Consider the following 25,698-nt stretch of genomic DNA (forward strand, 5'->3'; position numbering starts at 1 on the left):
CGAGGGGGGACATATAGCCGTGGCCCCTGGCCTGGGTGAGGGGGGACCGATGACCACGACCCCTGCCCTGGACGAGGGGGGACATATAACCGCGGCCCCTGGCCTGGGTGAGGGGGGACCGATGACCGCGACCCCTGCCCTAGACGAGGGGGGACATATAACTGCGCCCCTGGCCTGGGTTAGGGGAGCTGAAGGAAGATGGGTTTCCGTCCGAGGCTCCTGAGGGAGAGCGTGCAGAGAGACTCGATCCCAGAGAACCGCTTATCCGGATTCTGACTTCCCTGCAGAGGAGAGCTGCGTGCTTGCCGCCAGAGGATGGAGCTCATCGCCAAGCAGCAGGCGAGCGTGGCGGCCGAGGTGGCTGCAGGGAGAGAGGCCAACAACACGTAGGTCGTGCGCCCCGGGCGCCGAGCGGGGCGGGTGGCGGGGGCCCCCAGTGCCGCAGCAGAAGGCGTCCGGTCACCCGACTCGTCATCTGTACTAACACCTGCTGCCTTCAGGTGCACGAGGAAGCAGACTGGCCACCCTCCAGGGTGGGGAACAGATGCACCCCAATACGGAAAGAGACAGGTGGTCACAAGGACAAGAGAGCTGGTGGCCGTGAGGTCAGGAGAGGTGGTCACTTTGAGGCAGGTGGCCAGGGAGGCTTCCTGAGGAGTTGCCTCCAGGCTGGAACCTGAGTGAGAAAAACAACTTGCCTGCAGTGACTAGGAAGGAACATTCTGGCGGTGAGGATGTGCAAAGCCGTAGAAGTGCCCAAAAAGAGAGGCCACTCTGTGGGGACAGGGCAGGGACACCAATGAGCTTAGGGGAAGAAACATCAGGACTGGCTTTGTCTCGATCGACCAGCCAGGTAGTGCCACTACCCAGATGAGGGGACAGGACAGGCAGGGGGTCAGAGGCCTGCGCGGCTACCTCACGTGGACACATCTGCTTGGAGCTCCCCGCGCCCGGGGCTGGTATCCACAGGTGAGCCAGGTGGCGTCCATGCACTTCAGGCCCTATCGGTCTCACAGCAGCCCTTTGAGGGACCCAGGGACACTAAGTGAGCTGCCCGGGGTCACGCTGCTGAGCGGGGACACGGTGGGACGTTGGTCCTGGCGCTCTGAGCCAGAATCTGAATGTAGCTGCCCCACTTGCTGCCAGGAAGGGACGAGCGCCAGGCCCCACTGGCCCCAGGAGGGCAGAGGGCCTCCTGGAGGCTGGAGTCCTGGGGGTCACAGGACAGACAGGACAAGGTGCCAGACCGTTCACCCAGCAGCAGCGTCGTGAGGCCTGCAGCCCAGCCCCCTGCAGGCAGAGACAGGCTCTTTTGTAGGACTTTAAAATCCACCTGATTCTATGGGACACAGCAGGCTGGATGTTGAGAAATGAGGGCCACACCAGCTGCTGGAAACCCACTCCCCAGCCGTACACGTGTGGGGTCCTGATCCGTGGTATGCACACACCGGCCCTGAGGTCTCTGTCACCCAAGGCTATTTCCACACAGCCCCACTGGCCACCCCGTGATCATCTGTGATAATCTGTGATTATCTCAGAACGTGCCTGAGCGGTCGGGTGCCTGGGCGGTGCACTGAGCCGGCCACAGCCCAGGACAGAAGAGGGTGCAGAGTGGACTCCCTACCTAGAGTCTTCCAGGGGCGTTTTGGCCGCCTGACTGCTTCCAGTCGGGCGAGTGTGCAGGATCCTTCCCTGATCTGAATGGGCCCGCAACTCGGACAGGCTGGAACCAGGGGATCCGGCTCCCTGACCCCGGGAGGGAAGTGGGCACCGGTGTGGCCAGGGCAGGTGCTCTAGCGGGTTCTGTGCCTGGCCAAGCAGCCAGAAGTAGGCACGGGGCAGCTGTTCTTGAAGGCCTTCCCTGCTGGCCGGTGTAGACAGATTTCTCTCTTGAAAATGAAGAGGCCAGCTGAAGGCCTCAGTGGGATAGTGGCCACCGGGGGCTTTCTCTGGGAGCCAGGCTGACGCCACCTCCCCGCCCCCCCACTCCCCTGCCCCCCTGCCCCTCTGCCCCCGTGCCTCAGCAGTGCCTCCGTGGGCCGCCTCCAGGCGGTGTCCAGACGCCTGTGCACGGAGCTGGACGACGAGAGAGCCCTGCAGTCCCAGCTCAGAGCCGCGTTGCTGAAGAGCGAGTGAGTTGGGGGCGGAGGGGGGCTCCCTGCGCACAGGCAGGACGCGGCCCGCGTGGTTTGCGTGCGACTTTTAAGCTGCCTAGGAGTGGGAACGGAGCCCGTTAAATGAAATCATTGAAAGGATAAGACTTCACGTTTTTTGAAATGTTTCCCACTTTCTCCATGTTTGTTTGCGTTTCTGAGAACTATGACACCTGCTTCTTTTCCTTTCCCCTCTTTCCTGCTTCCTGCTTCCGGAGAACCACCAGCACCGTGTTTAAACAGTGTTTCACTGTTTCACAACCTTTCTAGAAGCAACCCCCAGCAAAGACACTGGTGCTTGGGTTTGGGTCGTAAACAGCAGCATTGCCTCTAGCTAGCTGCCGCAAGAAAGGGGGTTTAGGAGGGGATCAGATTCCTGGCGTCCCTCGTGCCCTGCTTCCCCCCCCCCACAGCGGCCCCCTCCCCCAGACGCTGGCCGGGCAGCCTCTGGGAAACGTGCAGGAAGGCACAGAGGGCCAGGACAGGGCATTGGCGGCAGGCCACCCGCTGCTGGAAAAACCACAGCTGTCCCCTGCCCCTCCCGACCACAGGGACTCTCGGGGAGCGGGGGGTGGGGACAGGAATCCGTCTCTAACCCAGCCCTCCTTTAAGTTAGGCACAGTCCAGCCCTGGGTCCTGTGGTGCTTTAGCATAATCTAGTGGGGAGGCGGGAGGACAGAGAGGTGGCCGGGATGGTAGGGCCATCTGTGAGTGAGCGTGGGAGGACGATGGACGTTTATGTGGCCCTTGTTTGACGGCGCAAAACACCCCGAGCCCCCTTGGCCCCAGCCGTCCTAGTGACATCCTTTACGGCAAGAGGGTCCCACTTGGGGGTTGCAGGGGGTTATCCCGTCTCCAGCCGGGAAGACCCCTCACCCTTCCATGACACTCGTGGCCTCCACATTTTGAAGATTATGGGCCAGTGAAGGCCCCTTAAGTTGTCTTTGCGTGATGCTTCCTTGTGACTGTTGGCTGGAATACCCCCGAGTGACGCCATGTCCTTCTGGGGGGGCCTCTCAACGAGGCGCATGATGGCGACCCGTCCGTTTCCGGTGGGGGGACTTTGGTGGCTGGGTCGAGGTGGTGCCTGCCGGGGTTCTCCACGCAGCGCGACACCTTTGGAAATGAATCCGTAACGTGTGGTGGACGCTCAGAGGCTCTGGGATCCTGTCCTCGCCCCCTTGCGGGCGCTGGTGTCTGAATTGAGTGGTGTTTCTCGCCTGCACCAATCATGATGGCGACGGCGATGGCGATGACGGCCCCCAAAGACGCTCTAAGTCCGCGCTCCTTCCACGGCCGCGGGCCGGCCTTCTGGTGTGAAGAACAGCGTCTCTTCTCCACATCCGTTTGCTTATCGGCGTAGACTCTGATTTCTGTTTTAGTCAGCGGCATACGGTCACTTCCGTCATTATTCGCCTTGACCCTCCGGTCCTCCCAAGTCGGTGAGCGGGCCTCTTTCAATCTGGCTCCTAGGCCCTTTGACACGTCCCTGTCCCTGACACTCTTGGAGTGCTCTCGGGCACCAGGACACGTTCCACGCCCCCCGATTCATCCTCCCGCCCCAGCTCTGGACTCAGCCTCGTTTGTAACTGAGGTGTGGGGTTTGGAGGTCTAGAGCTGGGCGCCGCTGATGCCCGTGGCCGCGAGGACCTTGCTGCTCCCAGGCCCTTGCAGCAGGCGGGGACAGCAAACCCGTGCACGTCTGTGTGTGTCCCTGTCTTGAAACCAGCTCCAACAGAACTGCAGGCTCGTCCCCACCCTCCCCCGCCGTGTCTGCACCTCCTTCCTGTGGCAGTGACCGGCCTGCCTGTCGCTACCCTCAACGTTTTCACTGGTTTCCCCGGTCCCCACGTGTAGCCAGTCGCCGACCCTTCCAGCGATCGCCCTGGGACCCTCCTCCTGCGGCCTGACCCCAGCAGCCTGCCCGCCGGCCGCTGCTCACGTGGGCCTGGCTGCTGCCGGACTGTCATTTGCTGCCTTGTTAATCAGCTTTCCCTGAGTCTAATTTACACACGAGAAAATGTATCCCAGACCTTCCCTTGTGCCTCTCCTCAGTCAGCAGCCCTGCCCCAGGGGACCACTGGGGACCGCTGACACACTCTGTCCCTTCCTATTAAATGTGTTCAGTGTGCCGGGGCACCTGGTGGCTCAGTTGGTGGAGTGACTGACTTAATTTCTGCTCAGGTCATGATCTCATGGTTCGTGAGTCTGAGCCCCGCATCGGGCTCTGCATTGACAGCGTGGAGCCTGCTGGGGATTCTCTCTGCCCCTCTCCTGCTTGCGTTCTGTCTCTCTCTCAAAAATAAATAAACATTTTAAAAACATGTTTTAAATGTGCAGAACCATACCTGTTTACCCGGCACCTGGTTTCTCCAGTCCACACAACGGCTCCCAGTTGCATCTGTGGTCTTGTGTGGAGCGGAAGTCCGGGTGCATCCGAGTTTTTTGTAATTATTTTATTTTAGAGAGAGAGAGCAAGCAAGCAGGAGAGGGGGGCAGAGGGAGAGAGAGTATCTTTGGCAGGTTCCACACTCAGCACGGAACCCGACATGAGCCTCGACCCCCGCAGCCCTGAGATGACCTGAGCCACCCAGGCGCCCCCACATCCACATTTTTACGTAGCAGGAGTCTGGGCGTGTCTGCGGTTTTTTTTTTTTTAATGTTTTTATTTATTTTTGAGAGAGAGAGATAGAGTGTGAGTGGGTGAGGGGCAGAGACAGAGGGAGACACAGAATCCGAAGCGGGCTCCAGGCTCTGAGCTGTCAGCACAGAGCCCGACGTGGGGCTCGAACTCACGGACTGTGAGATCATGACCTGAGCTGAAGTCAGACGCTTCACCGACTGAGCCACCCACGTGCCCCGCGTCTGCGTTTTTATGTAGCGGGAGTCCCAGGTGCATCCAGGGTTTAACACGGCAAGCATCATTACCTCCCCGTCCCTGGATGGCCGGGAACCTAGGAGCAGCGTAGCTGGGGTTCTGGCTCGAGATCTCCCGGGAGGTTACGGTTGAGATGTCAGTCAAGACGGCATCGTGTGGAGGTTCGCTGGGTTGGACGGAGGATCAGCTTCCAAGCTCGCTCAGATCGACCCCCCGCAGGCCTCTCCTGGGGCTGCTGACAAGGGACACTGAGCCCCCAGGGGTGAGCAAAAGCCCCAGTGTCCTCTCGGAAGTGACATCCCATCACCTCTGCCGCATTTGGATCAACCCTGAGACCTGGTGGGCGCGGCCTGCTCCACGGCGTGCGTGCAGGAGGCGGGGTCATGGGCTGTCATCCTGAGGACTGGCCGCCTCATACTGAGTCTCACATAGGCCCTTCCCCCAGCAAAACCGGCTGCTGCGCGCGGCGCCTGGGGGGGGGGGGGGGGCGGTACACTGAGTGTTCCTCGCGCCTCTGCGCTTCCGCTGTAAAATGTCATCGTGTGGACGTCACGGCAACGCAAGATGAGCTGAGCGACTCTAGCCCCGCAGAGAATCGCAGCAGGTGACAAGAACACGGGTGGAGAAGGAAGCCCTGTGCGCAGAGGAAGTGACCATTCCCAGGAGCACAGATCGCCGCGCCCGCCTGGGTCCTGAGGGGCGTGTGTGCCAGAGTGGGGCGCGGCCTGCTGTCTGCTGCGGGCGGACAGGGCGCTCAGCGGATTGAGGCCAGCGCAGCCCCGGAGCGGGCGGGTCCGCGTGGCTGGCCCATCGGCCTCATCGACAGGAGCCTTCTCTCAAGTGGGGTCCTGACGTCCTCATGCTCTGGGCCCATCCCGGGAAGTCCCGCCACCAGCCCCTGGGCCACCAGCCACACCACGAGCGCCGCCGCGGGGTCTCCGCGGATCTGTGCCTCCACAAGCGGTGCCCCCGGACGCACATTCTTGGGACTCTGCTCTCAGGGATGACGCGCCTTCAGGCCCTCCTGTGTCGCTGCCGACCACACGCTGGGCAGAAGCCCCCTTCAGCCAGGGACTCCGAGGAGGTGGAGGGGTGGGCAGGCGAGGCGGGCCCCTCCAGGGGGCTCGTGTGCACTGGGGTGCAGGCGGGACGCCTGAATCTGTGGCTCCGTGGCTCAGGTAGTGCCGCTCACTCATTCAACAAACGGTAGTTGAGGACCTGCTGTAGGCCACACTCCGTTCGAAGCATTTAGGGCTCGCCGGTGAATAGAACAAGTGAAAAGCCGTGTCCGGGGAGCCTCTGTCTTCGTGGTAACGGGAGGCAGACGATCAGCCAAACGTGAAGTTCGGGACGGGTGGCCCGTGTCACGCGGTCCCTGCGTCCCTGGACTCGAGCTTCTGTCTCACCTGGGTCCAGCAGCAAAGCCAAAGGCCACGGGCAGCCTCGCACCGCAGGCTCCGTGCAGGGGCCCGGCCACGCCCGGGGCAGGGTGTCTGCCGCAGGGGCCCGGCCGAGAGCCTTTGCTGACCTTCCTTCCGGCGCTGCGGCAGGCGGCACACGCGGACCTCGCGTCCCCGAAGGTGATGCCCACACAGATCTCACTGGGCTAAAACCAAGGGGCTGGCAGGACTGCCTTCTTTTCTAGGGAGAACCTCTTTCCGGCGTCCTCCAGCCCCCAGACGTGCCCTCCTTCCTGGGCCCACGCCCCTGCCCCATCCTCTAGGCCAGCAGCACCTCTGTGCCTCTGATCTTCCTTCCACCGTCACCTTCTCTTTATTCAGAGAAAGTGGGACTTCAGTCAAATCGCCATCTTTTTCAGGCCTGGGGGCCAGCAATCCATCAGCCACGGTCAGACGTTCCCGCCGCCTGTCCGCGCCCAGACACCCCTCCTGTAGATCACACAGGGTGCTCATATGGCAGCAGCCCACTTCCCCTCCGTGTCCTGTGCTGCCCCCCCGCCCCGGCCCTGTCTCTCGCTGCCGTGCCACAGGGAGCCTCTTTCAAAGGCGGCATCTCCCACCTGTGTCCCCGGCCTATTTCAGAGTGCCACACCGGTCCTCGGGCCAGCCGTGGACACCCTGCGGCTGCAGGCCCAGAGGGCTTCCAGGAGGAGGAGCCGCCCTTGACTGGTGGTCGTCAGAACTGCGTGGCCAGGCCCTCCCGGACCCCCTGGAATGGACGCTCCTCAGAGGGTGTGGCCTTTGCCGACACAAACAAAAGTGCCTCTTGTTTGAAGGAGCGCCATGTGGCACATTGCGATCCAGAAGGGACAGCTTGAGGACGTCCAAGCGTCTGCCCAAGAGGAGGAAGCGGCTGCCAGGAAGGGCCTCCGGGTGCACGCGGCCGAGCAGCTGCACCGCGAGGAGGAGGCCCTGAAGAAGGCCGAGAGGAACCGGCTGCTGAGGGTCAGGTGGGTGGCCAGGACCTGCTGGGGGGCCTCAGCCCTTCTCCAGAGCCAGCTCCTCTGTGGCCCCGCCTGAGCCCCTGGCCAGAGTCCTGACCCCGCGGGTCCCCGGGCGCAGCCCCTGCCCAGGGCCTCCTGTTTGGCCAGGCTGCTGAGCAGGGCAGAACAGCGCCCGCAGGTGCGTCACAGGCCCGCTCCGGCTCCCCTGGTGCGGTCCCCATCTCCTTCCCTCCCAGTCCTCGTCCGGGGTCCTCCCCACCCCTCCCCCTGCTCACCCCATCCGGCCCATTGCCAGCTTTCCCTGCCGCTTCTATGGGAGCCAAGCCCCTGGACACCGGCAGCGCTCTCGCCCTGGGCACAGGTGCCGCCGGCCTGGCTCTCAGGGTCACCTGTTCCCTCAAGAGCCGGTGCTCCATGAGTTTCCGTTCCCACTGTCCCCCGCCACCGCAGGAAGGCCATGCACCTGCAGAAGGAGCACAGGCTCAGGCACCAGAAGCTGGTGGAAGATGCCAAGAAGAATCACAAGATCGCGGTGAAGTTCCTGAAGGCTTCCCTGGGAAGGTAGCGTCCTCAGACTCCCCCCATTGATACCCTGGAGGAGAAATATAAGAAATACAAGAATCTTGTTTTTGTTTTACTGTCCCCGATTTTATTATTAAATCATTACCCTACTGTCAGAACATAATAAAGCTGTATTTTTAGTTTCGAGCTGACTTCCTGCTTGTGTTCAGAAAAGGACCTGCGGTGAGTTGCCAGGGGCCTGTCCAGAGAAGCCTGTTTCAGTGTTCCCTAGAAATTGACGTTCAACATAACGCTTTCCGTGTGTCTTTAATGTGGTCACGTTTAATTATTTCCTTGACGGACGTGACCACCGTGCAGTTCTGTAACCGCAAGTCAACGTGCCCCGGTACCTGTGGTTAAAAAACGTGCCTTCTTCCAGAATCCGCGAGCAGGAGAGGGAGAAGGAGATGGGGTCCCAGGAGCACGTGAAGAGGCGCATGGACGCCGTGCTGGCTTTGAAGAACAGTATCAGTGCCAACAGGGTAGGCGACCTGTGTCCACCCTTGCCCTCGGGGCACATCGCACTCCAGGAGGGACAGCTTGACACGCTCGGGCCCCACGCAGTCCTACAGGAGCCCTCCAGGCAGGCGTGTTTCGTTCCAGGCGGGGGTCCACACCTCGACCCCTCAGCCTGCCCTGCCCTGTCATCTGGCTTCCCTGCCCCTTGGGACGGGAGTCCCGTGTCCTCAGACTCGCCACTCAGTTGCTTCCTGGGGGTTACAGAGCCTCCCCCCACAGGTCTGTTGCCCCTGGGCCCGTGCTGGCACTAGCCAGGTGCCCCGCCGGGCAGGAAGAAATCAGCGCAGGCCTGTCCTCCTGGGGCCTGGTCCACGGGAGGAGCCGTGGCAGGTCTCCAGGGGGACCGGGGCGCAGCGAGGCCATGTGCAGGGGTCCAGGGTCCTGTTGGAGGAAGTGATATCCCCCTGGGGCCCAAGGGTGTGGCAGTTAGGCCTGGAGAGTGGAGAGGGGAACAGCATTTGCAAAGGCTCAGAGGCAAGAGCGAGCAGGCCTCCTGGAGGGGAGCCCAGCATGGCAAGGGGGCAGAGGCGAGGCACCAGGCCTGCAGTGCTGTGGACGACAGCCAGCTCGGGGGGCGGGAAGCCCCTGAGGATTTTAAGGACAGGTGGTTGGTGGATGGGCGGGACCAGGCAAGGGTGGGGCTCTGCAAACCTGTGCTCTGGCATCTCAGGGCTGAGTTAACGTCACCGGCTCAACAGAGAGCTGCCGTGTGTGTGTGTGTGTGTGTGTGTGTGTGTGTGCGCACATGTGTGCACACGCGTGTGCATGTGCCAGTGGTATACCCTCACTTTTCTCTGTTCCCAAGGAAACACTCCGGAAATTTCAAGCATGGGGCCAGGCCAAGGCAGAGCTGGCTGAGCAGAAGGCCCGGGCCCAGAAGGAGATGATTCTGGCCCAAGGTGGGGACGCTTTCAGACACCTTTTCCATCAACGCCAGCGCCAGGAGCTGGAAGCCCAGAACCGGTGAGTGCGAGGTGACTTCCTGGGGGAGGTGCCCGCCTGGGCCGAGGGAGGCCTGTCCCTCACAATTAGCCAAGCTGCTTTCCTCCCTGGGCTTCTCCCCAGATGGGGGCTCCAGCCCTCCCTCCACACTCTGCTCCTCAGACCCCAACAGGTGAGGCCTCCCGTGGGCCTCAGAGCACAGACCTTTCGACCCCCATCACCTCTAGCGTGGCCCCCCTCAGGCTCCTGGCCTGGCTTCCTGGTTTCTCAGGAGCTGCCCCAAGCCCCCGACGCAGCTCACTCTCTGTGTCTCCGGGCTCTCCAGGCCCCTCCGCGGGGGGCCGTGGGGGGTCTGGGCTCACCCTTCACGCCCTCATGGGCTTCGCTTTCCGATTTCCTCCAAAGGGCACTCGGTGCTGCCTTCTCAGTATGCCCTGCACCCTCGTCATTCACCCTGAGAACCCCCCTCAGCCCTGCAAGGTCCCAGTACACAGCTCTCCAGGCCACACTCTGTCCTGCCTCCCGCCCCCACACCCCCCGCAGGCGTGGGCTTCCTGAGATCCAGAGGTCCGCGTTCTGGTCCTGCCCACCTCCTGAAGGGCACATCCCTTCTCCCCCCCCCACCACCACACCCCCTTCACAGGCACGATTGGTGCGTACCCGGGTGTGGCCTCCTGGTCCTCTCCCTGGGGACAGCATCTCCTGCCAGGGAGTCACAGTGCTCTGGCTGTCACCACAGGAGCTGTGCCATCAGTCATCCTGCTAGGGGCTCCCAGGGGCGGCTCCACCCGTGCCTTCGTCTGGCGCAGGCCGGGCACGTAGGAAGAGCCAGGGACAGAGTTGGAATGAGTGAAGAAATGAATGAGTGAAGGAATGAATGAGCACGTGAGTGAATGGCCTCGAGCCCTAGTGAGGCCGTGGTTTGTGCCTCGCTGGAGTGCCCGGCTGCCAGCCTGGAAACCTGGAGTAAAAGGCACGTCCTGTGGGGTCAGGTTTGCTGTGGGGCCCGGGCGGGGCAGGAATTTCAAGGCCCGGGTCTCCGGCCTGGCAGCCTTCCTGGGCCTCATCTGTCTGCTCCCTTGGGAGCCAGGGGGCCCGGCCAGAATCAGCTCCCGGCAGCCCTGAGCCCAGCGGGGCGGCACCTCCCGAGGGAGGGGCCCCAAAGGCAGCTCGCAACTCACCTCCCCTGGTTCCACACGGCGTTTTCCCACAGCGCCTTCGAGGAGCAGCAGAAGCTCAGAAAGCAGGAGATCATAGGTCGGATTCTGAAAGAAGAGGCTGCGGAAGAAACCAGGAGGAAGAGGCAGTCTTCTCCCACCAGAGCCACGGGCCGGCTGACCCTGAGAGATGAGACGTGGGGCTACATCGCGGACGTCTGCGAGGACAGGGGCACGGTGGCCCTTCCCCGCAACCTGCTGGTGAGCCAGAGGCCCCTGTCTGGTCACAAGTCCCCGGGGACGTGGTTGGGCCTCGAGACATTGTGTGACCATCCCCGGCTAAGACCCCTCAGCCGAAACCGTGTGGCCTGCACCAGGCTGTCTTCCGGCCTCCCTGCTCCCCGGGAGCCCCGCGGCGGGGGACGCGCTCGGGCCTCCCCACGGCTCCTCTCTGCGGCACGCAAGATGGCGGGCCACACGGCGTCCACCTGGGAGCTGTCCTTTCCCAGGTGACGGCGCAGGTACAAGGGGCCAAGACCCAGGTCTCTGGTGGCTCATCTGCCACAGGATCCGCCTCTGCGGACTCCACTGCAGGTGCGGAAGCCCGTAGCGTCCTCTGCAACAAGAGTGGCTCAGGCCGCCTTACCTGTCCCTAGACAAAAAGACAGGCAGTGAGCACAGGCCAGTCCCGGGCCACGGGGCTCTCTGTGCACATGCCTGTCACCACCCTGGCACCAGATGCTCTCAACACCCCCCAGAGACCAGCCGCTTCCACGTCCTGTACCCCCTCGCCGCTCATGTGTCATCCTCCTGAGGGCCGGCTCCAGGCCAGCACCCCCACCCCACCCCCGGGGCTGGTGACCCATACCTGTCTCCAGGAGTGAGGGGCAGGGACATCAGGACCCCTCCTGAGCCCAGTTCAGCACTCCCACTCCTGCCCCGTGCACCTCGAAACCTGAAGGTGCGGGTCGCCGGCTCCCCGGGGCCTCTGCGGGCTCTTCACTCTGTTCCCAGGCGTGTTTTCGGTCTCTGCCCGGTCCCTGCCCGCCACTGTGGAGTCTACCCCTCTGGGCCGTCACCCCTGCCACCTCCTCCCTGGCCCGCCCAGCCGCCTGCCCTGCCGTCCACACTAGGTGTCCTGTGTTTCTCCGTGTCAGCACCCAGTCTGCTTCCCCGGGAGCTCTCCACACATCGCAGCCACATCCCCCTCCGTCTACGGCTGATGCTCCCTAGAGGGAGGCCCCACGCCGTCCCCTCTGAAGCCCAGTCCCAGAACCCGTGTCCTCCGGAGGGAAGGCTTTTCCAGGGCGTGGTTTATATAAGCAAAAATTAGAAATAACACGAAACTGAGGATGGTGAAGAAGATTGTAGTAGGCCCGTAAATCCATGTTCTGTGGACTCTTTTGTGAGTATTGGAGAAAAATATGTAATGATGTGTCTGAAGTTACTTATATTTGAAATGGGAAAGGGTTACGAAACAGACCGTGTTCTAGTCTCCAGGTAAAGAGGAAAAGAACCCGTAGAAGAGCCAGGTTGTCCGTAGCCATGTGCCCGAGGGTCTTGTGATGGCGGCTATGTTCTTCTCTCGCTGATCTGTAGAGTCCCTTGTCTTCTGTGATTAGCTATGAATTTCTCTCCCCAACAGCAGGACAGCGGAGCGGTCTCACCCCCCAGAACCTCTCAGTTACTGGAAGCCATCTCCTATGAGTGCGTCCAGGGGGACTCGGGGAACATCACCTGGGAACATGACACGCTGGCCGAGCCGGAGATCCCCGGGCTCTGGAAGGAAGACTATAAGCCGAACCAGGTAAGCGCTTCCTGCCCTCAATTCCAAGAAGTTGGATAGCAGCCCCGACGCCGGCTGATCTGGAGTCAAGGCCGCAGACAGAGCCCCTTCCCCACCGTGTCCCTCAGGGAGGCACCTTTATTTGTGCTGCCTGAGAAAACATGGCTCCGGTTAAACATTTCAAACCTTTCTCTTGGCCTAATTGAAAAATCTAGAAACCTCCCGCCTCTGCCGTCACTTCCCACAAATCCAACGGGATCCTGGACGTGCCTGCTCGTCCCTCTTTCCTTTTCCTCTGAAGTGAGGACCGCCAGCCTCGCTCAGGCCTGCCGGGCCTGCCGGGCGGTCGCGCTGCCCCTGCCCCGGCCGCTCTGGGCCCTGACGCCGTGCCACTAACTTCTGCGGCCCCCGGCTGCCCTAGGCCACCTGGAGCGGATCGCCTCGCTGGGCCCGGGCTTGCCCTCGAGCGCGACGCTGTTTCTGTGGAAACCCAGGTGCCCAAAGAGGAGGTGGACAGGAAGCCCGTGGGCGGGACAAAGATGGACAAGGACATCCTGGCACGCACCATGGAGCAGCTGCGCAGCAGGGTGACCCACAGGCAGGTGGCATCCGGGCACGAGTTCAAAGGTCGCCCCTTCAATAGCAAACCCAAGCTCATCCACTTCAAGGTGAGGAGGGGCTACTCGCCTGGCCTGGTGCTGAGAGTGTTGTGAGGGGTCAGACGCCAGCCCCACAAGGGGACCCGGCCCGGGGGACAGCCTCCCTGGAAAGGGACGGTGAGGAGGTCGGTCCTCGCACGTAGTCACAGCCGCCGGACTCTGCAGGGGAGGAGGCTGGCGGGCTCCTGGGATGCCACACGGGCCCTAGTCCTTCAGACGGAGTGGGGTGCCGGCCCCAGAGCCCACACCGTCCGAGGTCCCCAGGAAGCCGTTTCCTGCCCCCGCTGTCCCTACTCTCCATGCGTCCCCAGGGGAGCGCTTCCTGAGTCAGGAAACCTTGGGACTTGTTCCTGGTCTCCTATCAGGACGCTCCTCCGCTCCTCACCGAGACCTTCCTCGTGTGGTCACACGCTGGCCGTCGGGGGGCACACGAGGAGAGGCCGCCGGGCGCTCACACGGCGCCTTCCCCCCGACGGCTTCGAAGGACTCCTCTGACTTTTCCAGGACTTCGACGTCGGCAAAGTGTACAAGAAGAAGATCACGCTGATAAACGCCACCTACGCCATCAACCACTGCAAGCTGGTGGGCGTGGAGGAGCACCTCAGGGACTTCGTCCACGTCGAGTGAGAGCCGGCGGGGCGCGGGTGCGGGTGCGCCGTCCTCGGCCTTCACGCCCGCCTGGCGCTCGCTCTGGTGGCCGCTCCGTCTTCTTGTGCTGACGCGGCCCGAGGCCAGCCCAGGTGTGCGTGATGACTCTCCTTCCAGGTCAGTGTCTCGGTGTCCACCCCTCTGGGTGAGACGTCCCTGGCGGTTGTTGGGCCTTCTCTGGGTGAAGGTTCGAGCCGTCCTGCTTCAGGACTGTCCCCTCCCACTGTGTGCGTGTCCCCTGTGTAGCCACGTTTCTGTTTTCCTTCTTTGAAGCCCCGCTGGTGCTTGAGAGGCGGCCCCGTCTACCGTTTTCTTCCTGGCCCCTTTAACGCTTGCTCATGTCCCGCTTTAAGTGTTCCTCATTTTTCTCACGTTCTTGTGTCTCTCGCCGTGTCTGCTGTAGTGTCTCTCTTTTCTCCTGCTCCGTAGCATTTTGCCTTTGGTTTTAAGAAGGTTTCTTCTGGTTCTGCCAGCTTTTTATAGACGGGTCTGCAGGCCCGAGATGGCCCAGGATGGCTCCCCACCGCCCGTCCCCACGGCCTCTCCCTGTGATCCGCACTCGCTGACCGTGGGACACACTGTTCTCTTCCGGGGGCTGCTTGTGGCTCAGACGTGGGATCTCTGTTCCCCCTTCTCTCTTTCCGCCAGCTTATCTGCAAAGGCGCGTGTGGGCAGAGCGTGGCCAGAAATTCCTGTGTATCACTAACTTATTCTGTCTTGCATTCGTGCTGGAGGCACAGGATTTACTTGTGGTCTGCTAGTTTTTCATGTTGATCTGCGGGTCTCTGGGGGACTTGGGGCCCAGACTCGCGGTATCAGCCCCCCGGCGTCCTGAAGCACTCCTCCCCAGGACCGGGCTGGGGTCTGATTGGCGGCTGTCTCCCCCCCACCCCCCCACCATGGAGTTTATCACCCTCCGTCTGCTGGCTTCTGTGGCTGCTGCTGGGAAGGCCCAGCCCTGGGTCGTTGTCTGGCTTCCCGTGTGGTTGCCTTCAGGCTCCCTTGTCCCTGAGGTCCGGCAGCACCTCCGCGGTGTGTCAAGTGCGGGTTGATCTGCTTAGACGGGCTTAGGGCTCACTGAGGATTCGGACCTCTGAAAAAGCCTACACGTTTCTCAGCCCCACCCTGTCCTCCACCCCTGAAGTGTGTGCTGCAGTATTTTCTCGAATGCAACACCCCACTGGCCCTTCTCTCTTTGTGTCTCCAAGAGCCTCGTATTTCAGTGGCCATACTTCTTGTTTCTGGAAGCCTGCACTCTGCCTCAGGTCAGCAGCCACCGGACACTGTCTTCTTCCTTTGTCACCTCTGTGATTCTCTATTTCCATCTTTGATAATTTTGTTTGTCTTTAACTTTTTTTACGTTTATTTTTGAGAGACAGAGTGTGAGCAGGGGAGGGGCAGAGAGACAGGGAGACAGAATCCAAAGCAGGCTCCAGGCTCTGAGCTGTCAGCACAGAGCCCAACACAGGGGCTCAAACCCATGGACCGTGAGATCATGACCTGAGCCGAAGTTGGACGCTTAACCGACTGAGCCCCCAGGCACCCCACCATCTCTGATAATTTTAACATGACATCTTTGAAAGTCTCCATTCAACCATTCTCTTATCTGAGGCTCTTGGAGTTTGGCCCTGCCGTCTGCATGTGTGTGGCTGGCTTACACGTGTCCTTTCCAACCTGGGATCCCCGTCTTCTCACCAGGGGGGGCTCCGTCCCCTGGAGTCTCTGTGATATAGTATCCAAAAGCTTCCCTCCCCCCTGGAGAAGTTTTGGATTTCTTCTGCCTGGTATGTGGGGTCATTACCAGGCAGGGGAAAGCAATTACATTAAATTTTTAGCTTGCGTATTTCTAATCCAAGCACCTTAGGTAAAATTCAACCTTGTGAAAACACACCTCAGGTTAGCAATTCTCTGGAAGCTGCTTTTCCTCACCCAGGATCCAGACCAAGACAGACCGACTGCCTTTGAGTCTCCCTGTGAAGCGGGGGCTCTTTTCCTGGCTCCTTCACTGAAAGTGGGGTTCAGAGGGTGCCAGCTGTGTGCAGGGTCCATGCTAGCTCCCAGCTGGCTCCCAGCCCTCACGCTAGTGTTAAAACACGAGGCCCTTGGTTCCAGACCTGACATCGCATGTCCCCAGGGAACCGCGGCCGCCGCTTGGCCCCTGGCATCCGTTCCCTCTGGGGACGCGCCTCACTCGCCCCTTTACTCACTCCGCACACATTCAGATGTTATTCGAGTGTCTCCTGGGGCCTGGGCACTGGGGCACAACACCCAGGATGGGCGGGGAGGGCTCCAGAAGTCCCACTCGGTGCCTGCTCGGGGCCCTGGCTGTTGGGAAGTTCCAACAGCGCCTCCCCCGTCAATCTGATGTCGAGCCCCATGGATTGTTGTGCCTACAGCTTTGACCCCCCTGGTCCCATGTCAGCCGGGATGTCCTGCGAAGTCCTTGTCACCTTCAAGCCCATGGTGAGCGTCTGTTCCAAAAGCAGATGATGCGCAGGGATTTTTCTCACCCGTCGTGAGTGGGTGGTGGGTAGAACGGGGTCTCTGCAGACACAGATGACGGGGGAAGGACGCGAGGGCCTCAGCAGGGGTCACACACGCCCCTGTGCCGCTTTATCTCCAGGCACTTGCGGCACGTACCTGGCATTGGTCACAATTAGGGGCCTGCGCTGAGGGTTCGTAGCCAGCAGGCGGGTCTGTAGGTGCTCTTGGATCTAAGTGGGGTGTGTTAGAGTGGTCGGACGGGCCCAGGCCCAGCCCGTGGTTGTAGAGACACAGCCCGTGTCCCTGGGCAAAGTTACAAATGTTATGGTGCTTGGGTGTTTTATTTTTTAGATAAACAAGGATCTGGAAGGAAGCGTCTCATTTCTGGCTCAGACAGGTGGATTTTCTGTTCCACTGAAGTGTTCCACGAAGAAGTGTATGGTAGGTCCAGGGACGCCTGAGCTGGGTGGGGCTGCACCGTGCATCCTGGGTCTGGGCCCAGGTCCGAACAGCTCAGGTCAGGCTGGGGCCGGCCCAGGGGTGGATCGGAGCACGCAGGCCGTTCTTGGGGAGGTAAACGCTCACATTGACGCTGGAAAGCGGGATGCCGGGGGGGGGGGGGGGGGGGGCGTAAATCCCGTGCTGTGCAGAGCCCAGGTCGCAGGAGACCCTCGGGCCCATCTCGAGAGATGCTGGTCCCCTCAGCAGCTCTGGGGTGTCCCCTCGATTTCTCTTTTAAAGCGTGGTCACCAGGCTGTGCGTTACGCCCCCAGAACCGATAACTCAAGTTTGTACCCTTTGACCCCCTTTCCCCATCTCAACCGCCCCCGTGCCTCCTCAACCACCACTCTGCTCTCTGTGTCTATGGGCTTGATTCCACACCTGCGTGAAGCCACACAGGATTTGTCTTTCTCTGTCTGGCTTATCTCACCTAGCCCAGTGCCCTCAAGGTCCATCGGTGCTATTACAAATGGCAAGATTGCCTTTTTTTTTAATTCCACTGTGTGTATGCCCCACCTTCTTCCGTTCGTCCATTGACAGACACTTAGGCTGTCCTCACTGGCTGGTTATTGTAAATAATGTTGCTGTGAATATGAAGGTGCAGACAGTGGGGGTCCCATTAGTGGTTTCATGTCCTTTGGATGTACTGTCAGAGGTGTGATGGCTGGGTCTAGGGTAGCTCTGTTTTAACTTTGGAGGAGCCTCCACACTGCCCCCGAGTGGCCGCACCAGCGTGCACTCCCCGCAACGGTGCACGGTCCCCCTTTCTCCGCATCCTCGCCGACACCTGTTGTTTCCCGTGTTGTTGACTGAAGCCAGCCTGACAGGTGTGAGGTGGTGGCGCCTTGTGGCTGTGAGTGGTATTTCCCTGATGATCCATGATGTTGAGCATCTTTCCATGTACCTGTTAGCCATCTGGATGTCTTCTTTGGAGAAATGTCTATTCAGATCCTCTGCCCAGTTTTTTTTTTTTTTAACGTTTATATTTGAGAGAGACAGAGCATGAGCAGGGGAGGGGCAGAGAGAGAGGGAGACACAGAATCCGAAGCAGGCTCCAGGCTCTGAGCTGTCAGCACAGAACCCGATGTGGGGCTTGAACTCATGAACCACGAGATCATGACCTGAGCCAAAGTCGGATGCTTAGCCGACTGAGCCACCCAGGCACCCCTTTAATTTTTTTTCTCTTGAGAGAGAGAGAAACCGAGCATGAGCTGGGGAGAGGCAGAGCAAGAGAAGGACACAGAATCTGAAGCAGGTCCCAAGTTCTGAGCTGTCAGCACACAGCCCGACGCGGGGCTCAAACTCACAAGCTGTGAAATCATGACCTGAACTGAGGTCGGACACTCAACCAACTGAGCCGCCCAGGTGCCCCTCTCTGCCCGGTTTTAATCAGATTGCTTGGTGTTTTGCTATTGAGTTGTGTGAGTTCTTTATACATTTTGAGTTGCAAATATTTTCTCCCGTACCAGAAGTTGCCTTTTCGCCTTATTTGCCTTTGCAGTGCAGAACTGGTTCTTTTTAAAACTTTATAAGTAATTTTTAATTTTTACTATTGGAGTGGAGTTGACACGCAGTGTCACATTCGTGTCAGGCACGCAACAAGTGATTCCACGCCTCCGTCACCTGGTGCTCACTATGGTAAGTGTAGTCACCACCCATTCTTCTTTTGATTAAGAAAATTTCAAACATAAGGAAAAGCAGGAAACACAGCACAGTGAACGCCCGTGTGCTGCCTGGATCCCATCTGTTGGCATTCACCACATTTGCCTCGTCTGTCTGTCTGTCTGTCTTGCTGACCCGCTTCCAAGTAGACCAGCGATAGCGTAACACTCAACACCGCACCCTCGCAAAACTTCCACGCGCATCTCGAAGGAGGAGGTTCTGCTACGGAAACCGCCACGTCATCACCTCTCCCGAGCGAGCAAGTCAGCGCTGACTGCGGCGATGCTGCAGAACAAAACCTCCTACGTCTAGCAGCTTATCGCAGCCACAAGCGTTCTGTCTCACGGCCACAGACACGCCGGCGACTGTGGTTTGGCCGACCCAGGCCGGGCTCGGCCGGGCGGCTGGCTCCAGGCTGCAGGTGACGGGGCCTCCTGGCGGGAGCCTCTCGCGGACGACGGTCGTCGCCCAGGCAACGAAGGCCAGCCACACGAGCACATTTCACACCACTCTCGTCCCCTGTCCTAACGCTGACTAAAGCAAGTCGCGTGGCAGCACCCTGCGTCAGGGGAGCAGAGGAGCCCCCCGTCCCGGCCGCACGGGAGGGCGGGCCGAAGGAGGGAATGGATGAGGGGCGACCGCGGTCTCGAATTCTCGCCCGGAACGTGAGCACGCCTAACCAGCGCCCGTTCCCGGTCCACGTTCACGCGCGCCAGCCGCCCCGAGCCGCCTCCCGGGTCTTCTGCTCTGTCAGCCGGGCACCGGCGTGTGACTGCTGTGTTGTTGTAAGCCATTCCCTTTTCTCCCTTCCATCTTTCGTTGTGGCAAAACACACGCGGCACGGAGTGCACCGTCTTGGCCGCGCGAGGGTCCGCGCTGCAGTAGATTAAGTACATTCACAACAGGCAGGCGCCGCCCCCATCCTTTCCGGAACTCTCCCACCTTCCGGAACCCAAGCTCTGTCCTGTGCCGCCCTCTCCGCCCCCGGGCGCCTCCTCCCCACCCTGGTCTCCAGGGATTTGAAAGCTCCAAGTGCCTTACATAAGTGGAATCACGTGGCACTTGTCCTTTGTGACGGGCTTCTGTGGCTTAGCACGTGTCCTCAGGAGCCATCCGCGCGGCAGCCTCGGCCAGCTTGCTTCCGTCATGTTGCCCTGTGTTTTCACGCGTCCCTCGTTTCCTGTGTGGCTGTCTTCTTTTGTGTTCAGTTGATTTTTTTATAGCGAAACGTTTAAGTTCCTTTCTCATTTCCTTTTGTGTTTGTGCTGTAGCTATTTTCTTTGTGGTTACCAAGGGATTACGTTTAACATCCTGAAGTTAAAGCATTCTGATTTGGATTTATAGCAGCTTAAATTCGGAAGCCTGTGAGACGTCCGCTCCTTTACAGCTCGGTCCCCACCCCCTTCGGCTGTTAATGTCACAGAATCGCATCTTTGTGACCGTGTGTCCAAGACCACAAACTAATAACGTCTTAAATGCGTTAGTCTCTTAAAACAAAACGTGGAGTTACAAACCAAAGTGATGATAACGTTAGCTTTTAGACTAATACCTGCTTTAAAAAAGAAAGTATTAGACTGTGAAATCATGTAGAAAACACACGGTGCGGTTACAGACCATCGTTACGAGAGCTCTAGCTTCTATACTGCCTGTGTGCTCGCTTCGATGGGGCTGTATTTCCCCTTAATGTTTAGAGCGACTGTCTCTTGTGCAGGAGCGTCTCCTGCAGGGCTGAGTGCCCACGGGGCTGTTCGTCTGGGAATGTCATGGTTTCTCCCTCACTTTTAAAGGACAGTTTTGCTGGAGAAAGGTTTTTGGTTGATGCTTTTTCCTTTTGGCCCTTTGTATACACCGACCCACTGCCCTCTAGCCTCCGAAGCCCCTGAAATCTCGCCGAGGCCTCGTGTGCTGGGTCATGTCTCCCCTGTGGCCCTCGGGAGTCTGTCTCACAGCAGTTTGATTATGACGCGTCTCGGTGTGGGTCTCTTCGGGTCCATCTTACTGGGAGTTTATAGAGCTTCTTTGATATTCATATCCCCTTGGGAATTTTGGGCCAGATTCCTCCTTTTCTGCTCCTGGGCCCCCTGTGATGGGACACTGGTCCACCCGCGGTCCCGTAAGCCCTACTCGCTTTCCTTCAGACTCGACACCCCCGTTGTCCTGTCTTCAAGTCCCTGAGTCTTTCTTCCCACCTGCGCTGGTGCTGCCGCCAAGACTAGTCTCCTGGTGACAGATCTCCCGGTGATGGACCTCCAGGTGACAGAGTTCTGGGTGACAGGTCTCCTGGTGACGGCTCTCCCAGCGACACGGCAGCAGATCACTGTGCCTTGTACCCGGGCACGACAGGGATTGCCACCTCCCCACAGAGCAAGGCTGCCCCCTGCAGCCCCTTCCTCCGTGGGGGGGACAGGTCTTCGGTGACAGCTGTGCTTCCTCCGCCCGGGGCTCCAGGGGGAAGGCCGCTGATGTTGTTTTCTGCACGAAGCTGTTGCTTCTCATGTTCTCTCTCCTTCGCTAGTGCTCCGAGTAAGGAGGGGTTGGAACAATTATCATTCCCAACGGCCGGTTAGCTTCTCTTTTTCCTGTTTTCTTGTGGATTCGTGGGTGTTGCGTGCTCTGCATGTTCCGATCGTATGGTCTCCGTTCTCAGCACTCAGGTCGCTCCGCCGTGGCCGTGGCAGCCCTGGGCCCTGCCTGGGTTCACACACGGCCCGAGTACCGTGGCCCGGATGGTGGCAGCCCTGCCGGGGGCTGCCGAGCCTCGCTGAGGCCGTGGAGAGCCGACGTCTGCTGTGGCCTCCCGCACCCCTTGCCGCGTGTACACCCCCTTCTCGCAGTGGCCCAGGCAGCAGGGCTCGCTGGGGACAGGCCCCCAGAAGGAGCACGTGCGTGCCAGAGTCGGGATTCACACATAGGACCCAGCGTGGTGCTCCCTGCGTGGTGTGGCCTCGGGCTCCTTTCTGAGCAGGCCCGGAGGGTACTCACCTGCTGGCCCGGCCCTTCGCCGAGTGCACACGAGGCCAGCGCCCTCCAGTCACACACCCAGCTCGGGTCGGAGTGCCTCTGGCCTCCACCGAACCATCAGGTGGAGCTGCCGCGACAAAGGCGCCCTAAGCAAGGACTCATCTCTGCCTCCGATGCGAGGGTCTGGGCTGCGCCGCCCTGCCACCCTCCACAAATGGCTTCCAAGGCACCATCCCTCCTGGCAGGTCCCCTGCACCAGCCGGAAGTGACCGTCGCGTGGTGAGCCCTGGCCGCAAGGTAGGCTGGGCAGTAGAGTCTTCCCAGGGCGGCTCTGTGTCCCGCTGACGTTCAGGGCTCCATCGTGCACAGGAAAAAGGGAGAATGCCCCGCAGTGTCGCCCCCTAGCCACGCAGTCGCGTGTCATCACCTGTCACCCCCATGCTCAGAACACACCAGCCTCTGCCCAGGCCCTGCCTGCAGCCGTGGGAGCGGCCACCCTCCCATCCTGCGTAGATGTGGCTCCTGGAAGTCTGGTGACCTGTAACCAGGAGACGGGTCACCTGCCACCTACTCCATACACACGCACGCGCGCTCACACATCCACATGCAGACGCACACCCGTGCACACACGTGCACACCCACGTATGCGCACAGGCTGCTCCGTGTCTGGTCTGTGGGAAGCTCTCGTCTGTCTGCCGCCTCTGGTCCCGCGGGGGCAGAGAGGAGAGTGGGGCCCCTGGGTCTCCAAAACTGGCGGCCAGAAAAGCTGCCCGGGGTGGCAGGCTGCACACGACCTTCTGAGCCAGCGCCCAGATGGCCAAGATGCCCATGCCCACGAGGGTAGGGGGAGGTGTGCCCTGGGGGATGTGCCTGCACCACATTGATCTCACAGGGACGGCAGCCTCGTCCCCAGACCCTCTGAGCCTTACTGTGTCCACTCAGCCCCACAGCGAGGGGTGTGGTAGCTCGGCTCGTTTTGAAATGACTTTATTTTCTAGAATGGTTCTGGCGTTAACACAAAACATGCGATTCTGGCTGACTCCCCACCCAGGTTGCCCCAGAAACATCTTATGTAGTGTAGCATGCTTATTAAATTATTAACCAGTGTTGACGCCATTATGATGATTATTAGCTGGAGAAGACACGATATTCACATCCCCTTAGATTTTACCTCACGTCCAATTTCTGTGCTGGCGTCACACCCCAGGAACGTGGCACGTTCCTTATGCTGCTGTTTTGCCGTAGGGTCTTTGCGGCTGTGACAGTTTCTGGGACTTTCTCTTTGTTGATGACCTGACGGTTTGGGAGGGTGCCAGGCAGTTGCTGTGTAGAATGTCCCCCGCTGGGATTTGTCCAGAGTTTATCTCACGAGTAGACTGGGGTGGCGGGTTTCCGGAAGGCCGCCGCGGTGGTTCTGGCCGAATCCCATCAAGGGCGCGCACCGCCACCCAGCCTCGCGCTGTGACGTGGCCTTCACCGCCCGACTTCTCACTGTGACGCTTCTCTGCCGTCCTCCCGCCAAACCGCGCTCCGTGGGAGGCCCAGGGCCGGGAGGACTGGACGTCCCGGTGAACCGCTTGGCACTCTTCTGTGAGGGACACTGATCTCTTCCTCGTTCATTAATCCATAAAATCGTTGATTTACTTCACTCTCTGGACCAGAACCAAATACGACTTTCTGTCGCTGCTCACACTTTTCCCGTCCGCACCGTGGGAGCAGCTTCGCCTCCCTGTCCCTCAGGCGCACGGTTACGCTGTGCTCGGAGCATTTCTCCTTGAGGACTTCCGTTCTTGCCAGACAACGCCCAGGGCTCACGTGCCCATCTCCTGTGCCAGCCCTGGAGCGAGACCTCCAGCAGCCCAGTTCCTTGTTCCAGACAGGGCGTGAGAAAGTGGTGCGTGCGCAGGTGTGCCCGCTGCTGGCACGTCGGCCCTTCCACCCGCACCGACCGGACCAGCCTCTGCCCTTGCCTACCTGTGAGCTCCCGTCCGATAGCGGGGGCGGGTCTCCCGCACCTGCTGCCCGCGCCCCGGTCGCCTTCAGCCCACAGACCCCACTCTCCCCCGGAGCTGCTCAGCTCACACCTTTCCCGACTCTCTGTCATCGGGCGCTTCATCAAACTGACCGAGTCAGATCGTGCCCCTGTGCCCACACACAGTTGTCCCCACCGTCGCCCTCCCCTCCGAGGGGCCGTCTGTGGCCGCAGACAAAGGACGGGGACACGGCATGGTCTCCCAGGGTGCCTGGTCTACAAAGGGTCGCTCGCTGCTGTGCTCTGTGGTTTGGGCAAAGCTGTAATGACGCGCGGTCACCACTGGGTCACACGGAGTACTTTGACCGCCCCCCCGGATCCTCTGTGCTCCGCCTGTTCATCCCTCCCTCCCCACAAACCGCTGGCATCCACTGCTCTCCCTACTGTGTCCTGAATTTTGCCTTTTCCAGAATGCCACACAGTTGGAATCATGCCGTATGCCCTTTTCAGGTTCTTAGTAATGTGCATTTGAGGTTCCTCCGTCTTTCCAGGGCTTAATAGCTCGTTGCTTCTTAGCTGACTTGACTGTTCAAAATTTGGACTCAGGAGCTCCCAAATTGTCACGCTTCAAGCCTATGATTTCTAGGACGCGGACCCTGTTCCTCGGGTGTGTAGAGGCCCCGCCTGGAGCCGGATGCTGACCCCGACCCTGAGCCCGAGTCCCCAGGGCCGCAGGGCCACAGGTGGGAGAGGAGAGCTGGCCGCAGACTCGGCGGCCGCCCTGGCTCATCCCTGGCTCTCTTGGCAGCTGTCTCTTGACAAGGAGCTCATCGACTTTGGCAGCTACGTGGTGGGTGAGACCGCCTCCCGGGTCGTCACGCTGACCAACATCGGAGGTCTGGGCACCAAGTTCAAGTTTCTTCGGGCATCAGAGTCCTGTGAGATGGACATCTCCCAGTCGGTCGCGAAAACAGTGAGTGTGTGGCCCGCTTCCGATCAATAGCCGTGGCTACTCAGCCAGGGGCATGGTGTGATGCCGCCCCCGCCCACGACACAGCCCCGGCAGCGTAGAGCTGGTGGTGAGGGGGAGGAGTCTGTCAGCGCAGGGCTGGAGGAGAAGGGGGAACGGGGGTGCCATCGTCAGGCAAAGTGGGAGAGACTGGTCTACGTAAGGAGGATACCTGGAGCCACCTGGCAGGTGCGGTGGCAACGGGACACTGACCCCTCTTGAGGGTGCGGTGACTGACAGGGCGGTGGCCAGGAGCTCCAAGCCTGAGAGCCACAAGGGTCCACCTTTCTCCTGACGCACCTGTCAGGTCCCAGCACGGGGCGGGCAGCCAGGAGGACCTTTCCAAAGGGGCGAGGTGAGCCGCGGTCTTCTCCTGGGAAGGCTGTGCAGACATGCTCCTAAGTGAATGGAAATAGCCTGAGGGGCATAGCTGGGACCCCATCTGTGGAGGCAACTTCTGTCACAGCCAGGGGACGCTGGGAGGTCTTTCAGGGGTGTAGGGGTGAGGAAGGGTGAGAGAAACTTCCCACAGGAAGCCCTGAACTGCTTTGCAGTTGGGTCCATTTGTTAAGGGGTCTCAGGAAAGACCCTGGAAGTGTCTCCCCTGAGGAGGGACAGGACCGATGGGGTCGGGGCAGAGGTGCGAGAGGCTGGGGGTGTGAACCCAGAGCAGGGCGAAGGGGTGGTGGGTGAGGTGGGGGTGCAGTCCGGGCCAGCTCTCAGGCCCGAAGGCGTCGGAGCTGAAGCCAGGAGAGTGTGGAGCAGGAGCCTGGGTCCCCAGCCACACGCCGGTGGAGGAGCCAGGCCTCCCAAGGGAGGAGAGCACACAGTGCGGCGAGCCACGTGCCAGAGCCCGGCACGCGGCCGAATTCACGACTGGGTGTCGGTGTCCACGGGGAACAAGGAGGAGCCAGCCAGCCTGGGCTAGAGACAAGAGAGGCGGGGGCCGGCCCTGGGCCCCTGGGCAAGGAGGCCCTGCTGTCATCTGGGTGCCTGGCTCGGGACAGAGTGGGAGCTGGCGAGGGGATCACGGTTGGGCTTTCCACGTGGCCCCCCGACAACGGGGGTCTGGGCAGTTGAGTGGGAAAGGCAAGCAGGAAACTGCCAGTAAAAGTCTCATGTTCTCTTTTTAGAGCAGTCTGTTCACATATGAAGATAAAGGTATTTACGATAAAATCACCACCAGCTTTTCTGGGCAAAAGATTGAGGGCAATGAGTCCCCTCCCATAGACATGACAAGCCAGAAGGAGTCTGGGAAGCTGGACGGCAAGAAGCAAGAGGAGGGGCGCCCTGCAGGTGAGCAGGGGTGGGGGTGAACCGCGTTAGGGAAGCACATCGAGCACCTGCCGGCCTCCTGGGAGGCTCTGAGGAGCCCACGCGCCAGAGGGCTGGACTGTGTGGG

General features: G+C 60.4%; 1 protein-coding gene across 3 annotated transcripts in view; it reads left to right on the forward strand.

Moving 5' to 3' along the window:
• Window positions 1–25,698, forward strand: part of CFAP74 (cilia and flagella associated protein 74) — a 64,182-nt gene that overhangs the window by 13,368 nt on the left and 25,116 nt on the right. For all 3 annotated transcript variants that reach the window (XM_049618257.1, XM_049618259.1, XM_049618258.1), the window contains exons 5-18: window positions 288–386; window positions 2,028–2,132; window positions 7,268–7,441; window positions 7,886–7,996; window positions 8,376–8,478; window positions 9,321–9,478; window positions 10,671–10,875; window positions 12,260–12,421; window positions 12,895–13,068; window positions 13,564–13,682; window positions 16,104–16,170; window positions 16,543–16,632; window positions 24,096–24,260; window positions 25,430–25,592. In XM_049618257.1, coding sequence (XP_049474214.1) covers window positions 288–386; window positions 2,028–2,132; window positions 7,268–7,441; window positions 7,886–7,996; window positions 8,376–8,478; window positions 9,321–9,478; window positions 10,671–10,875; window positions 12,260–12,421; window positions 12,895–13,068; window positions 13,564–13,682; window positions 16,104–16,170; window positions 16,543–16,632; window positions 24,096–24,260; window positions 25,430–25,592 — 1,895 coding nt within the window. The remainder of the gene's footprint in view (window positions 1–287; window positions 387–2,027; window positions 2,133–7,267; window positions 7,442–7,885; window positions 7,997–8,375; window positions 8,479–9,320; window positions 9,479–10,670; window positions 10,876–12,259; window positions 12,422–12,894; window positions 13,069–13,563; window positions 13,683–16,103; window positions 16,171–16,542; window positions 16,633–24,095; window positions 24,261–25,429; window positions 25,593–25,698) is intronic.

This window comes from Panthera uncia, assembly GCF_023721935.1.
Source record: "Panthera uncia isolate 11264 chromosome C1 unlocalized genomic scaffold, Puncia_PCG_1.0 HiC_scaffold_4, whole genome shotgun sequence".
Taxonomy (NCBI): domain Eukaryota; kingdom Metazoa; phylum Chordata; class Mammalia; order Carnivora; family Felidae; genus Panthera; species Panthera uncia.